Source organism: Tiliqua scincoides, chromosome 5 (assembly GCF_035046505.1).
Source record: "Tiliqua scincoides isolate rTilSci1 chromosome 5, rTilSci1.hap2, whole genome shotgun sequence".
Lineage (NCBI taxonomy): Eukaryota > Metazoa > Chordata > Lepidosauria > Squamata > Scincidae > Tiliqua > Tiliqua scincoides.
Genome location: NC_089825.1, coordinates 111,846,390 through 111,863,443, shown reverse-complemented (window position 1 = coordinate 111,863,443; position 17,054 = coordinate 111,846,390). Strand labels below are relative to the sequence as shown.

Sequence of the window (17,054 nt, the reverse complement as noted above, 5' to 3'; positions counted from 1 at the left end):
CACATCATTGTTATTCATTTGGGGGAGAACGACCTGGGCCAGAGGACGACTCTGTCTTTGAGGCTTCAGGCCTGCAGCGATATTCTCCACATTAGTCTGCGTTTTCGCGGGATGGTCATCTTATGGTCTGACCTCTTGCCTCGCAGGGTTTGGCGTCATGCCTCTAATGTTAAAAAGATCGAACTGGCTAGGAAGAAAGTAAATTCGTATGTGAGGCGGGCGGTGCTCCGTCACGGAGTCGGTGTCATTTCTCACCCAGGCATCAGCTATGATGTGCCCCAATTGTTCAGAAGCGATGGAGTACACCTTTCGGTGTTTGGCAATGATGTTTTTCTTCGTGATTTGCAACAGGGCCTGCAGAAATTTCTTTCCGTGTGGGGCGGTGGGGCCAAGCGCTAGGCTGACCCCCCGGGTGGCAGGTGTCGTGCGGGTTTTGGGTAGGTAAGGTCATATTGGTGTACACCGCAGGGTGGCAAGGGCCGGGTGGACTCCACGCTTGGTCATGCTGGCATTCCCGGCTGGGTGACGCAGGCTGGATGAACCTCGGCCTGGTGGTAAAGGCGCACCGCGGGTTCGCTCAGGTGGCCTGAGCTAGCCTGCCACCCTGCCCCTTCGGGGTGACAATGAAGGGGGCAGCAGGCTTGTACTGACGCTGCCCAGAGTCTGGTGTGGTCGCCCAAATCAATATAGGGGGAAGTAGACGGGCAGCTCCGTTTCCCCCATGTAGAACCCGCATGACTTATTTGTTAGGCCCTGTTGCAATCTGAAGTATATTTAAATAGTTAATAAAGTGGCCCTTTGTACCATATGCCCTTGCCTGTGTCTTTATTGGGGGGTGCTGGGTAATTGAATAATGGCAGAAAAAGGCAAGTAGTGCTCCAGAATACCTTGCAGAGCCAGCAAGGCAGGAAGGGAGGTTGCTAGTTGACTGTGAAAGACCCACCAATAGCTAATTTTTGGTGATCAATTCATGTATGAATCAGTGATTGAAAACCCGAAGCCTCTGTTAAAGTAAAAAACACAATCGAAAACCACTTCCAGTTTTCAATTGAAAACAGGAAGTAGTTTTCGATTGCTTTTTTTTTTTTAGCGTTACAGAGGCTTGGGGAGCCCTGCAAAGGTGTCTTCAGGGCTCCCCTCACCCCTTTGAGGCCAGCTCTCCCCCAGGTAAGTGTTAACCCCCCTCTGGCAGCAATGCAATCCTGGGGTTTGTGTTGCCGCCTTCCCACCCTCCTTGCCCTTAAAAGATCAGGGACAAGTGTTTTCCAAGTTTGTGGGTCATGACCCATCAATTTGGGAGCGACTGACATACAGTATGACTGTAATTTCTAGCCAATGTATTATAATTTTAAAAAAAACATTCTCAACAGGCCAGTCATTAGAATACCTTTCCATTTAGATTGGCGATACCAAATAATACCTCCGATAGTTAGAAGGACCAGTGCCAGCAACACACAGGCAGTAGGAACCCAGGGAGACCAATGAAAGGAACTCAAATCATTGCCTGAAAAAAAATGATAGAGAATGAGAAAGGCCAGGGTTAAATATTTATGTAGGAGAATGGAGGGTTCACATTTAAACTCTCAAATATTGAGTCTAATGTCTCATAGGAAAACTTCCTACACCAATACTGCTGGCCAGTTTTGAAGATGCACTGGTGAGAAAAGAGGTAGGATAGCATCAGCAGTTAATCAGAATGTCAGCCTGCTCTGGGTGGGTTAACCCTTTCTCTCATCCTCCATACTAACTACCAGGAGCATCACTATAGGACCCTTGAAAATGCAGTGGCAGTCGGGAATACACTCTTATATGTACATGGGATGCAAGCACAGAGGTACAGCAACTCTTCCAGCTGAATTGCTCCACCTCTGTCACCCTAACTGGAGCAGTCAAATGCACCATCCAAGTGCACTATGTGAGGGAACTTGGAATGTTTAGTCTGAAGAAAAGAAGGGTGAGAGGGGATATGATACCACTTTTCAAATACCTAATGGACTGTTGTATGGAAGGAGGAACAAATTTGGGTACAAACCGCAAGAGAGAAGATTCCGTCTGAACATCGGGAAGAGATTCTTTATGGTCAGGGTGGTTTGGCCATGGAGCAGATTGCCAAAGGAGGTAGTGGATTATCCCTCAACAGGAATCTACAAGCAGAGGCGTAACAGGCACTAGCTAGAGATGGTCTAGGAGGTTTTCCTAGTAGAGGTAGGGGGTTGGACTAGATGACATTGTGGAACCCTTACAATTGTATAATTCTATGATCTTTACTCATATCCTCTTGCATCTACTGGGCATCACATGGGGGAGAAAGGTTCAGGAGAAATGTTAACTATAGACAATTTATTTTGCAACACTGGCATTCCTGGACGGGGGTGGGGGTGGTAGGTGGGTTCCTGGAGCTTTTGCAGTTGCAGCTGGCTCTAGAGGCTAGGAAGGCCTTTTTACACCAGTGGTCAGGCTTATAAGTAAAGAAGACTGAAGAAACTTAGTGTTTTGTACCCTCTCCAGCAATGCCAGTGCCTGGCAAAGTTACAATCCATCTCTTTCGAGCCACAAGCCTACCTGAGCAAACAACACCAGCATCTTCTCCATGGTTGCAATTATGATCTTCCCAGCGATTTGCTGGGCACTGACTGAGGGCTGATTCTGTTCCGGTGCAGTGGACGTCATCCAGCCAGATGGGACCAGTTCCATGCCCAAAGGCAGCTCCAGATTGGGCTGCTCTTGCTTCTCCACAACCCATCTCCTGGCATATGACTCTGGCTTCATTCATGTCCCAGTTATTATCACAAACGGTGCCCCACTGGCCATCATGGAACACTTCAACTCTCCCACTACAGTTACTTGGACTGTTCATAAGACGGATTCCAGTACTTGCGTTTGACACACCTATGTAAATCATATTGCAGAGTGAGGGTCAGAAAAACAAGAGCTAGTTGTGAATCAACAAGTTGAAATGGAATTCAGTCATGAAAGAGATTTTCCTATTCAAGGAGCCCTATTGACCCCAATGTGCACTTAATCTGTGGGATAGCACATCTGTCACTTTCAACCCATATGGAATTGTCAACCAGGAGTTCAATCCATGGGTTAATCTCTGGGGGAAACCTGTGGTAGTCCCTCCTTCAGTAATGTCAATCATCCTTCCTGTGTCTGCATGTAACCCAGCAGCACCTCTCCCAGAAGGGGAGAGAGTTTACACCAAGGATTTGCCCATGTTCAAGAGATATGTAATAAGTATTGGACAGTACAAAGGTTATGAAACTTTTCCATTTCACTGACTGTGTAAAGAATAGCATAAACCTGCACTTTGTAGATGCAATCATAAGGCAACCCACATGGGTTTTGCATCAAAATGTGCTCGTTACCGACACGGGAAATGCTAACTTCCATGTGACTTTTTGCAGGTTTGTTCTCAGTCTCAGTGATGGTCTGCAGGTGGGATGGTACTCACCTTGGAGAATCAGTTTAGGAATACTCCTGTATCCAGCTTTGTTCTTGGATATCTAGGTTGCAGTTATGAGTGACAATCCTCTTGCTCAGATTGGGCTGGCAGAGAAACTGCACAATCTGGGTTGGACAGTCCTCTCCCTAGTTAAACATGCCTTAGAAACTTTTCAGCTTAATGGAAAACACTCTATTTGGGGCTGCCCTTGAAGATTGTTCAGAACTCATACCTAATACATAAGGCAAATCCTTGTTGTTCTGACAGACAGAACTTGAAGTCCCTTGCTGGCCATATCAGAAGTTACACTGGTAAGAGAGGAGATAAGGCAATGGACTGGTAGTGAAGAAGCATGTCAACCTGCTATGAAAGGGGATTGTACGCTTTTCAAAAGATTAGGGTCAAAGTCTGAGAATATTCATGGAAGCAGCTTTGCTCCTGCATGTATAAGTATATTCCAACTTAGTCTCAAACCATATCTTTAGAGTCACAAACCTACCTGAGCACACAACAGCAGCATCTTCTCTGTGACTACAATCATGTTCTCCCCATGGCCTTGCCAGACAAAGATGGAGGGTTGATTCATTCCCTGTGCAATGGACATTATCCAGCCAAATGGGACCGTCTCCTCTTCCAAAGTGAGCTCCAACTGGGGCATCTCTTGCTTCTCCACAACCCATCTGCTGGCATACAACTGTGGCTTCCTTGAGATCCCAGTCATCACCACAAATGGTGCCCCATAGGTCATTATGGAACACTTCAACTCTCCCACTGCAGTTACTTGGGCCGTTCACAAGCCGGATCTCAAAGGCACTGTCAGGCTCCAAAGTCCCACCTAGGTTAATCAAGAAGATGGCCCACTTCCAAACTCCTTTTCTGCTGGTACTGAGCCAAACAGGCCAGAGAGGTCTGGATTTTGACCATGATCCCCTCTTGTGCTGCCCGGATTGGAAGATATGCTAGTGAGAGAGGGGATAAGGCAGCGAGACTGGTTGTGAAGAAGCTTGTCAGCCTGTGTAAATGGGGGCTGTACTCCTTTTAAAAGATCAGGGTCACAGTCTGGGAATATTAATGGATGCAGCTTTGCTCCTAGATGTACAGGTGGCAGGTATAGTTTTCACCATGGGGACTATAGAGGACAAGGGCACACTCCTGCCTACAGAACAAGCCATGCAAAAACCATAGTATGAAATGCTGTACCAAAGTTTGGTTATGCTGTATTCAGAAACAAATGCTACAACTTTACCTCCAGTCCCTCGTGCCTATGAGATTACAACTTGGGGAACACGTCTAGAAGGAACATTGCCATGGTAATTATTCTGGCAAAATATCATTCAAGCTCAAAAAGTTCATGGAAGTACCTGAACACACAACACCAGCATTACCGCCTTGATTGCAGATATCATATCTCCATTGCAGTGATCCCCAATACGTTGCTGGGCACGCTTGGATGAATGATTCTGTCCCTGAGCAGCGGAGAAAATCCAGCCATTCGAAGCTGCTTCCTCGTCCAAAGTGGGCCCCACCTGGAGCTGCTCTTGCTTCTCATCTGCTGGCATACAACTCTGGCTTCCCTGATATCCCAGTTGTCATCACAAATGGTACCCCATTGGCCACTAAAGAATAGTTCAACTCTCCCACTGCAGTTACTTGGACCATTTACAAGTCGGATCTCCAAATTAGTGTCTGGCTGCAAAGCAGTTCCTAAGTAAATCACATCACAGAGAGCAAGTCAGCAAGCGAAGTGTAGGATGTAGCCGAACAAAATGGAATAAATTCAGACATGACAGAGAATTTTGATCAGGAACTTACTAACTCAGTGCCAGTGTGGCAGCCTGCAAAGCAAATTTTACTGCCCTTGAAATATCAGACTCACAGATCAGGAATACTTTTGCATCCAGCTTTGTTCTTGGTTACTACGTGTCCGCAGTGGGCCAGAGATAGCTTGCTCAAATTAGGCTGACATACAAACTGTATTGTTTCTGTCTCAGATAGCCCCAACCTTCTTCACCATGCTTTAGCCTCAAATACTATACTCACCTGAAAGGAACCCCCACTGAAGACAATGGGGCTTACTTCTGAATAGACATGCACATGATTGTGCTATTTGGGCCCAATCCTAAACAGTGCACACTGGCTTACCACCAGCGTGCACTGTCTCAAATGTGCCATAAAGCATGTTTGCGAGGTCCTAGCACCAGTGGAGCATCTGTGCTAGCTCACTGGTGCTTTAGTGGTTGCTCAGTAGGTGGGGGTGTGGGGGGAGGCTGGGAGGAGACGTTTGGGGGAGGGAGTAGGGCTGGAGGGAGGCAGGACAGGTGGAGCTCTGTTCCACTGGATCCTGAGCCTCCGTGTTGGGTTCAGCAACCAACACAGAGGCTCTTGATTCTACAGTGAGCCAAGAGTTGCCATAGAATCGAGTAGCCCCATTGAGGCACTACTCGCCTTACCCGGGGGAAGGGGATGAAAGTCCCCTTCTCTCAAAGTATGCTCAGGATGCAGCAGCAGCCATTTTTAGCACCATGGCAGCCCCGTGCTCTGGGCAGCATCGGATTGGGCTGCCTGTCACCTTTCAACTGCAGTACAGTAGCGTACCCTGTTTAGAAATGTACCCTTGTTCAGAAATGCCCAGAATGGCTCTGGCGGCAAAGGGGAAGGGCAGTTTACATGGCACATTGAGGCACCCTGCAAAATGTAGTACTGTACCCCTCTCTGAGAATGCCACTGACCTGGAAAAATGTCAATGAACTGCTGTAGGTTTGGAAACCTACCTGAGCAAATAACACCGGCATCTTGAAAGTAATTGCGGTCATTGGATCCCCAAGGCCTTGCTGTGCATTTACTGAGGGATGATTCTCTCCCTGTGCAGCGGACATCATCCAGCCAGATGAGGCCAGTTCCATTTCCAAACTGGGCTCCCCTTGGGGCTGATCTTGCTTCTCCACAACCCGTCTGCTGGCATTCAACTCTGGCTTCCTTCATGTCCCATTGATCATCACAAATGGTGCCCCACTGGCCATCATGGAACACTTCCACTCTCCCACTGCAGTTAGTGGAACCGTTCACTAGCCTGATCGTAGGGTCTGTATTTGACTCTAAAGTCGCACCTAAGGGAGATCAAGTTTCAGAGAAATGGTCAGTAAGTGCACAGCTGAGTGTGGGGAAATAAGGTGAAATCAAATTCAGACATCAGAGGATTTCCTGCTCAAGAGGCACACTGTCAATGTGCAAGTCTGCTTGAATGTGACTGTGCTCCCCTAGAGGATCAGATGCACAGATTGGGAGTACTCCTGGAACAAACTGTGCTCCTGGGTTTTGACATGGGCCAGCATCTTCTTGCCCAGTTTAGGCTGGCATGCAACTTCTGTTGTTCCTTTCTCAGGTAGACCCACCCAGGTTAAACACGCCTTTGTCATCTCTCAGTGTGGGGTTACCCTTGATGCCCTTTCAGGAATGCGTTCCGGAATGTACTTCAGGCATTATTGTGCTGGACTGACCAGGAGGGATGAACACTTGAATCATGACGAGTCCAGTTGTGAAAATGCTGCCAAAAGAGGTGGTATAAGTACAAGGAGACCCATAGGTGGCTCCAAGGCTTACATGGAGGTAATACATACCTTCCATTTGCCTTCATGTTGCCCTCCCCACTACGTGATGCAGTGTATGACTTTTTGGTGCGGCTGCATCGGTGCTGGTGGTGGTGGGGTATACAATGGGGCTGGTGTCTCACTTGTGTGTGTGTGTGTGTGTGTGTGTGTGTGTGTGTGTGTGTGTGAGAGAGAGAGAGAGAGAGAGAGAGAGAGAGAGAGAGAGAGAGAGACCTCAATGTGACATGTAAGGGCCAGTCCTAGAATTATCCACAAGCTCTTCAGCAACCTTATGATAGCACTGTCCTGCCATAGCTCTATACCTCTAGCTCTATACCCCATCTCTATACCCCATCTCTGTACCATTCCACAACCCATCTGCTGGCATACAATTCTAGCTTCCCTACTGCCTAAGGCCCAAATTCTAACCAATTTTCCAGCACTAGCATAGCAGTGCCAATGGGATATGTGCTGCATCCTGCAGTTGGGTGGCACTCACAGAGGACTCCTCAAAGTAAGGGAATGTTTCTTCCCTTCCCTCAGAGCTGCATTGCCCTTATGTCGGTGCTGGAAAGTGGGTTAGGATTGCGCCCTAAATTACACAGGCCTACAAAATTGAGGGTCAGAAAAGTTTTTCCCAAAAATTTATGGTGGTTTGACATGAATTTGGGGTGCCGATTCGAAAAATGGCATCCGTTTTGCCCTATCATGTCTAGTTTTGGAGATACAGTATAGCCTCATTAGTGAATGGTTCAAGCAGCTTCCTCATGAGGAAGCCATGGTGTAGGCTTGTCCCCTGGGGGCTGGGGATAAGAATAGGCCCTCAGTTTGGCTGTACTTGTCGTAAGAGGCGACTAAACAGCCATCGGGTAGATGGGACTCGTCAGCCTGGGAAGGCAGCTCATCTGAGAGAAGGAAAACTCTGATCCCAAACCTCCACTGCCTTGTGGCTACATCCAGTTATGGAAAAGGCTTCAGAAGTCAACCTCGAGGCAAAATCCGGAGCCGGAGTCCCTGAGGCAGTTCATGGCTGAACACAGTCACGTTCTGGCAACTCCTGTGACGCTGCTGGAACCAACCGTATTGGCCTCTGTCTTTCCATTGGACCATTTCAGCGACGTGGAGAGGGGGGATTTGCTGCATGGGTAACAGCCCATCCTCCATACCTACTTTACCCAGGCTTCGCGCACTGGAGAGGACACTTTGTTCCAGAACCACCATTCAGAGCGTGACACCATAGTCCTCCGAGACTGAAGGATGCCAACAACAGGGAAGAACAGATGCCATTTTTGGAATCGGCACCCCAAATATACCCAGGAATTGGTATAACGTTTAAGGAAGCAAAATGTGTGTTGGCCTGTGTGATTATCACAAATGGTGCTCCACTGGCCATTATGGAACACTTCCACTACAGTTACTTGAACCGTTCACAAACTGGATTTCAATGGCAGTGTCTGACTTCCAATGGCAGTGTCTAAAGTTGCAATTAGGTAAATCATATTTCAGAAACAGGGACAGCAAGTGAAGGGTTCAACATGGATGAATGGGAGGGGCATCGCTGAACAAGAGCCTCCAAAGAAGAATGAAGGGAGTAGCAGCATGATTGAGAAACCACTGCCATTGTCATCATCATCCTCTGGAGGAAGTGGTGACACAATGTCTCTGCTGCAGACAGCACTGCTCTGGTGAAGATTCTGATACCTTGGTAACCTTTCAATTAGTTCTAGAATGATCTTTTGGGGGCTGCCCTGAAAGACTGTTCCGGAATTATTCCTTGTAGATAGTGCAACTCCTTGTGTTTTTACTGATAGAACTTGAACCTACAAAGCTCCACATGGCAGAGAAGGTTCAGGTGAAATACCATCCATAGGAAAGTCATTTGATAAAGTGTCCATGTCTTTAGAGTCACAAACCTACCTGAGCACACAGCACCAATATCTCTTCTCGAATTGCAGGAATGTTCTCCCCATGCCCATGCTGGACAAAGACTGAGGCTTGATTCTTTCCCTGTGCAACGAACGTTATACAGCCAGACGGGACCAGCGCCATTTCCAAAGGGGTCTCCAGAGGTTGCTGCTCTTGCTTCACCACACCCCAACTCCTGGCATACAACTGTGGTTTCTTTGATATCCCAGTGATCGTCACAAATGTTGCCCCATAGGCCATTATGGAACACTTCAACTCTCCCACTGCAGTTACTTGGACCATTCACAAGTCGGATCTCAAATGCATCATCAGACTCCGAAGTCCCACCTAGGTTAATCATATTTTAGAGTTTCATTCAGCAAATGTAGAGCTCACTGTGTGTGAAAAGCAGAACGTAAATTTGGCCAAGACCAACATTTGCCTAGACAGCAGATGTACTGACTTGGGGTCCAGCCATAAGGCTGACCAAAGTGCTTGCCTAGAAGAAGCAGCAAGCCGGCAGGGCAAAGCAAGAAAGCTTATCTTTCAACTTCAGCATGACTGCCAAGAATCATGACTGTGTAGATGGTAAAGAAGGAGGGATTCACATGATCCTATTCTTAGAAGCACATTCAAGAAGATGGCCACTTCCAACCTCCTTTTCTATTGGTACTAATCCAAACAGACTAGAACAGATTGGATGATGAACATGATCCCCTCTTGTGCTGTCCAGATTGGAAGATGCACTGCTGAGAGAGGAGATAAGGCAGTGGGACTGGTGGTAAAGAAGTCTATTAGCCTGTGAATAGGAGCTGTACTTCTTTTAAAAGATCAGGGTCACTGGATGGAACTTTACTCATGGATGTACAAGTGGCAGGTAAATTCTTTACCATTGACACTATTGAGCAGTGTTTCTCAAACTGTGGGTTGGGACCCATTAGCTGGGTTATGAACCAATTTCAGTGGGTTCACATTCTTTTCAATATTTTATTTTTAATATATTAGATGCTACCATGGTATGTGACTGCATTTGGGGAAGTGTTACAGACCTGTACTTTTAAGAAGCTACTATGTATATTCTATTAACAATGATAGTAAATGGGACTTACTCCTAGGTAAGTGTGGGTAGGACTGTAGCTTAGGATTGTTAAAAATGCTCCCGCTTGATGATGTCACTTCTGGTCATGACATCACTTCCGGTAGGCCTTGACAGATTCTCATTCTAAAAAGTGGGTCTCTGTGATAAATCTATGAGAACCGCTCAGGGCAAGGACACTCAAGTTCAACAAGTTCATGGAAGTACCTGAGCATATAACACCAGCATCTTTTCCATGGTCGCAGTTTCTTGATTCCCAGAATCTTCCTAGGCATTGATAGAGGACTGATTCAGTTCCATCGCAATAGAGAATATCAAGCCAGATGGGACCAGATCCTCCTCCAAAGTGGGCTCCAATTGGGGCTGTTCTTGCTTCTCCACAACCCAACTGGTGGCACACAACTCTGGCTTCCCTCATGTCCCATATATTATCACAAACGGTGCCCCACTGGCCATCATGGAGCGCTTCAACTCTCCCACTGCAGTTATTTGTACCGTTCACAAGCCGAATCCAAACAGTGTCTGACTTCAAAGTGGCTCCTAGGTAAATCACATCACAGAGAGTGAGTCGATAAGTGTTGCATGTAGGTGAACAAACTGAAATTAAATTCAGGCATCATAGAGGTTTTCTTATAAAAAAATCTTTGGACTAGGTGCTAGGATGCCAGCCTGCTATGCTAAGGGTTGTACTCTCCTTGAAATATCAGACTCACACATTGGGAGTATTCTTCAACCCAGTTTGCTCTTGGATTTCTATGTGGTGACTATGGGCCAGAGATAGCTTGCTCAAATTACACCCCCATCCTGTCCCCCCCCCCGCACCAACGGAGCATGCACTCCGTTGGATCAAGCTGTCACAAAATGTGTAACAGTGTAGTAGTAGCACTGGCAGGAACACCTCACCTTTCTGCCAGCACCAGTACAGGATCCAGCACGTGCCAGAGCACGTATGTGTTGCTGCTAGCAATGCTGGGGGGGGGAGGTTATGAAAGGGCGCAACAGTATGGGGGAGGGGAGCGATGGGGGTGGGGTGGGGTTGGCAGATTAGAGCAGAGAGCAGCAGGATTGATAATGCTGCTGCATGCAGTATTCTAGCCCCAGTCGTGGGCCCGATACCCCGATGGAGGCATGGTGGACTTCTGCCAGCTATTTAGCAGTTCCAGGTCCAAATTGCCCCATTGTTGCTGGTGTGGCTTTCCCCAGGGCAAGGAGCTGAATGTCTCATTAGATCTTGGGGATCTCCAGCATGCAGTCTTGGGGATCTCCATGCTCCTGTTGAGCATGTTCAGGCCAGGACAGGAGGCAAGATACAGTGGAGGCCTCCCCGCCAGTGCTGCTTGCTCTCCAGGTGCCACAAACCTTCTTTACGCCACATTTGCAACCTTCTCGGCTTGTGCAGCATAGCGGCTGTGCCAGCAAAGCCAGCGCTTTAGGATTGCACTGTGATTGATGGTGTTTCAGCCTGCTGTGAATAAGATTCCCACCCCACCCCTTTTGAAGGAGCAGGTTTAAAGTTTGACAGTTATTCTGGATTTGCACTCTTTTATGTACAGCTGTCTACTGTGCCTGATTCCTTTTGGCCAGCTTAAGCTGATGTGTCAACGGCACCTGGATCTGACTCAAGCAAACCAGGCCATGGTTCACCATGCCTCCATCATTCAACTGAATTACTGCAACACAGTGTATGTGGGACTGCTCTTTAAAAAAACCCACAATCCAATGGTTCAAAACCCAGTTCTTTTTTTACCAGTCAGTTGGGGAAGAAGAAGACCAAGAACAAAGGATCTGGATGATTCAGCAGCATTTTAAAAATACTAGGATACCACAGAAACCTCTAGGATGCTAGAAATGTCAATAATAGATGGGGGAAAAATGGCAAACAAAGAGAGAAAAGGCAGGGATTTTCAATACAAGGGGCCTTACTAGGATGTTCTCAGGGTGGGGTGTTGGACTCAGCGGTGGGGCAAATGCCCTCTAGTATTTACCTTACAATTGCCTCCTGTACTGGAGGGTTCAGGATTTGGAGTAGCTAGTTGGGTCATCTGATAGGCCTGACCCCTTCCAGAGTGCCCTAGTTGACCAAACCCTGATGACATATCTAACAGAAAAGGTTAGGAAAACCACTTCACCCATGTGGCCTGAGAAGGAACTCACACAATACCCTTTTCAGCAATCCTTGGGAGGATTTCATCATCTTATAGCCCAATCCTAGCCTTCCCCCCCCCCTTACTGGTGCAACTGCGCCCAAAAGGAGCACACTGTACCCAGCAGGGGGTGGTGGGGGATTGGAGGGGGGCTTTGAAGGAGAAAGGTGATTTAAATCCTCTTGCCCCTCCATAAGTGTCCTGATCTGCAATTGTTTCCTTGAACCTGCATAAACTCTTTAGCTGGGAGTTGTTCAAGGGGAGAAAGGAGGCAGGGAGTCTGCTAAAGAGGGGATAGGATCCGGTTTAGGCCGTTGCAGTATCGATCCATCTCTCTAGAATCACAAACCTATCTGAACATACAACACTAGTATCTTCATTGTAGTTGTAATCCTTGCAGGGCATTCACTGAGGACTGATGCTGTTCTCCAAGGCTCCTTTGAAAGCTGTGCAATCAAGAAGGCTATCTGACTTTATGCGCAATATTCCGCCAATAGAAGAATGGTGGACAAAGGTTATGGACTTTGCAGAAATGGACAAACTGACAACCTTACTTAAAGAGAAATCAGCAGAAAATTTTATGAAGAATTGGAAACCAATTATTGACTTTCTGCATGAAAGAGAGAACAATGAGTTGTGGATTTGAAGATTAGATTTTAAGGGTTGGCCTGGAAGGGGGCTGTACCCATTGTAGGTGGAGACCACCTTAGCCCAACCTTAGCCATTTTCATCTAGCAAAACTAGAGGCCAACATGGGAAGGGTTCTATTGCAGTTAATCTTGATAAAGTATTATATTTGCTTTAAATCTCAGTTGTCTTGGAGACTGAAAGCAAGCACTGTTATAAAGCAAGTATTTGTAGGAAGGCCATTTGTGTGCTGCCACCTTCTGAGATTCTGTTGCAGGTGGTGGTAGTTTCTCTGGCCCTTAAAACCTAGAGGGCCCCTCAGTGATGCAGTGGGCATCTGGATGACCCTTCTACTTGTAGATGGGATTCCAAGGATAGAGAAAGCACCACTCTCCCAGCCAATTTGCCCCATCTTGGTCACTGGCATTGAGCATGCCCCTCCCCTTAAACTGCAATTATCATAGTCTGATATACAATTCTAGGAATGAGTTGTTCTAGTTTCAGAAAGGAATGCTCCATCTTTTATTTGTATCTTTTTGCATTCACTAGATACCATATGGGAGAGAAAATTCAAAAGGAACATTGGCCATTGGAAAGGTATCTGGTAAGTAAATTGCTAATCAAACTCTATAAGTTCAGGAACCTACCTGAGCAGATAACACCAGCGTCGGATGAATGATAACAGTCCGTCTCTCCCCAAGGTTTCACTAGACATTGACTGAGGTCTGATTCTGTTCCTGTGCATTCAACATAGTCTAACCAGATGGGGCCAGTTCCAAATCCAAAGTAGGCTGCAATTGGGGGAACTCTTGCTTTTCCACAACCCATCTGCCGACATACAACTGTAGCGTCATGGATATCCCACCGATGTCCACAAATGGTGCCCCATTGGCCATTATGGAACACTTCAACTCTCCCACTGCAGTTAGTTTCACCATTCACCATCCTCATCTCAGTTGTAGTACCTGGCTCTGCATTCACATCTAGGTGAATCAAATTTCAGATAATGGGTTAGCAAGTGAACAGCTGGATGTTTTGGGTCTCCATACACACTACAAGAGTAATGGTAGCTTGTGATAGATTGCTGGTAGTGATGGCTTCTCCCACTCTTGCTACTGAACAATGGGAACGTTGTCTTATGTCCATGATGACTGTTTTTATTGTTAAATCGAACGTCTTTAATGCTTTCTTTGATATATATTTTTTTGCCTATTGTGTTATGTGTACTTTGTTATGGAGCTTTGTAAGCCACCTTGGACATTTGCTTCAGTATGAGAAAGGTGGGATATAAATTTCTATAACAACAACAACAACAACAACCTGTAAACCAATGGAGTACTGGGCAGAGAGGTGATGTGATTCTCTTTGTCTGCTTCTGTTATTTGGGTCAATATACAATGAAGTTCTGAGAGCTGACCTGGTTGTGTGGACATTCTAATGGGCAGAGGCACTCAGTCTGTGCTTGACCCAAACAACACCAGTCCTTCCCAAGGATATTCATTAATGGTAGTAGGTGGTCATAGTTCCTTCACCTTCTACCCTGACCAATGAGAGCATCCTGAGATACACCTGAATGATGCAGTGGCCTCTGGAGAACACTTTCATTTGTAAATGGGATAAGAATCCTCTTACATAGGTTAGCTCAGCACAGAAAATGTGCCATTGCTTTCTCAGGTAGATCTGAGACATGGTTGTTGTTGTTGTTGTTGTTGTTATTAATTTATACCCCGCCTTTTTGCCCAAAGAGCACACAAGGCAGCTTACAAACAATTTAAAATACAACATTAAAAACAATCATTAAAACAATTAACAATAATTAAAGATCTAAAAACAAACAAACCCCAAGGATTCTCATATAAAAAAGCAAGAATGCCAGCCAGCCTGTCAACAATTAAAAGCTTTCTGAAATAAAAAGGTCTGCAGTCCACGCCGAAATATTAGCAACAAGGGAGCAGTTCTCAATTCTAAGGGGAGGGTATTCCACAGTTCAGGGGCCACCACCGAGAAGGCCCTCCTCCTGGCCGCCGCCCCTCTCACATCTCTTAGTGGCGGCACAGTCAAAAGGGCCCCCCTAGATGATCTAAGAGCACAGGCAGGACTGTAGGGAAGGAGGCGGTCCCTCAAATACCCCAGACCTGAGCCGTAAAGGGCTTTAAAAGTCAAAAACCAGCACTTTGAATTGGGCCCGAAACAGAACCGGCAGCCAGTGTAGCCACCAAAGCAACGGTTCGACAGAGTCAAACCAACGTGCCCCGGCAACCACACGAGCAGCCATGTTCTGTACTAGTTGTAATTTCTGGACTGTCTTCAAAGGCAGTCCCACGTAGAGCGCATTATAATAATCTAATCTAGATGTCTCTAGGGCATGGGTCACTGTGGCTAGGTCCATGCAGCTCAGGTACAGTCGCAGCTGGCGAATTAGCCTAAGCTGAGCAAAGGCTCCCCTGGCCACCGCCGCCACCTGGGACTCCAGGAGCAGCTGTGGATCCAGGAGAACCCCCAAGCTGCGGACCTGCTCCTTCAGAGGGAGTGCAACCCCATTCAGAGCAGGACAATAGTCCAGTACCTGCGCTGTGGATTTCCAAACCAAGAGCACCTCTGTCTTATCCGGATTTAATTTCAGCTTGTTTGCCCACATCCAGCCCCTAACCGCCTCCAGACAGCAATCCAGGACCCCAACCGCCTCCTCAGAATCAGGGGGAAAGGAGAGATAAAGCTGGGTGTCATCAGCATACTGATGGCAACCCACTCCAAACCCCCAGATGACCTCTCCCAGCGGCTTCATGTAGATGTTAAAAAGCATGGGGGATAAGATGGAACCCTGTGGCACTCCAAACCTAAGAGGTCGGGGTGCTGAACAGGTGTCCCGCAGCACCACCTTCTGGGATCTGTCAGCCAGGAAGGAATGGAACCACTTCAGAACAGTGCCTCCAAGCCCCAACCTGGCCAGCTGATCCAGAAGGACACCATGGTCGATGGTGTCGAAAGCCGCCGAGAGGTCCAGCAGGACTAACAGGGTTGCACTCCCCCTGTCTATCGCCCGGTGAAGGTCATCCACCAAGGTGACCAAGGCAGTCTCCGTCCCGAACCCCGGCCTGAAGACAGATTGGAATGGGTCCAGATAATCCGTTTCCTCCAGTACCCTCTGAAGCTGGGACGCCACCACCCGCTCAATCACCTTGCCCAGGAATGGGATGTTTGAGACCGGCCGAAAGTTGTTTAAATTAGTGGGATCCAGGGAGGGCTTCTTCAGGAGGGGGCGAACCATCGCCTGCTTCAAGGCAGGCGGGAGCACCCCCTCCCTCAGAGATGAATTCACCACCCTCCCCGTCCACTCGGCCAGTCCTTCCTGGGCAGCCCTAATTAACCATGCTGGGCATGGGTCAAGCGGGCAAGCAGCAGGTCTCACACTCCAGAGAATCCTGTCCACATCCTCAGGCTCCACAAGCTGAAAAGAATCCCAAATAGCAGGAAAGACAGGTGCCCCGGGGGCATCACTAGACATGCCCACAGGGCATCCAAGTCATGCCGAATCTGATCGACCTTCTCTGCCAAGTGTTTTGCAAACTCGTCACAGCGAGCCTCCGTGTGCTCCTCCCCACCAGTGGGGGGGCCAGATGTAAAAGGCTACGGACCACATGAAAGAGCTCAGCTGGACGGTTCTCTGCAGATGCAATGGTGGCAGAAAGGCACGCCCTCTTAGCTGCCACCACCACCTTAGAATACGCTCTCAACTGGGGCCTAGCCCATGTACGGTCAGATTCGGTACGAGTCTTTTGCCACTGATGCTCTAGACATCTGCCCTGCCGCTTCATCATTCGCAGCTCCTCAGAAAACCAAGGAGCCGCTCTGACTCTGCGACTGGGCAGAGGACGCTCGGGAGCAATCTCAGCCAGGGCCCTGGCCATCTCCATATTCCAGAGATCGACCAGAGCGCCGGGTGGGTCTCCAGCTCTGGCAGCAGGAAAATTCCCCAGAGCCCTTAGGAATCCATTTGAATCCATCAGCCTCCGAGGGCGGATCATAAAATGTTATTCATGCCTTAGTCACCTTTCAGTTGTAGTAAGGTAATGCACCCTGTGTGAAGCTGCCCTTGAATATTGTTCAGAAATGACTTCTGGCACATAATGCAATCCCTTGTGTTCAGACAGACAGGCACTATAATTTATGATAAGGTGTCACCATTGCTGTTGAAACTTCAATTTCTGCCCATTTGTTGTTAGGAGTTATTTGACCTGCATTGGACATTA

General features: G+C 47.6%; 1 protein-coding gene across 1 annotated transcript in view; it reads right to left on the bottom strand.

Annotated features, from left to right (window-relative positions):
* Positions 1-16,712, bottom strand: part of LOC136653183 (uncharacterized) — a 124,895-nt gene extending 108,183 nt beyond the window's left edge. The window contains 9 exon segments of the mRNA XM_066630092.1: positions 2,563-2,889; positions 3,945-4,260; positions 4,799-4,991; positions 4,993-5,149; positions 6,217-6,552; positions 8,451-8,506; positions 10,937-11,002; positions 15,642-15,899; positions 16,531-16,712. Coding sequence (XP_066486189.1) covers positions 2,563-2,889; positions 3,945-4,260; positions 4,799-4,991; positions 4,993-5,149; positions 6,217-6,552; positions 8,451-8,506; positions 10,937-11,002; positions 15,642-15,899; positions 16,531-16,712 — 1,891 coding nt within the window.
* Positions 16,713-17,054: the final 342 nt, after the last annotated feature.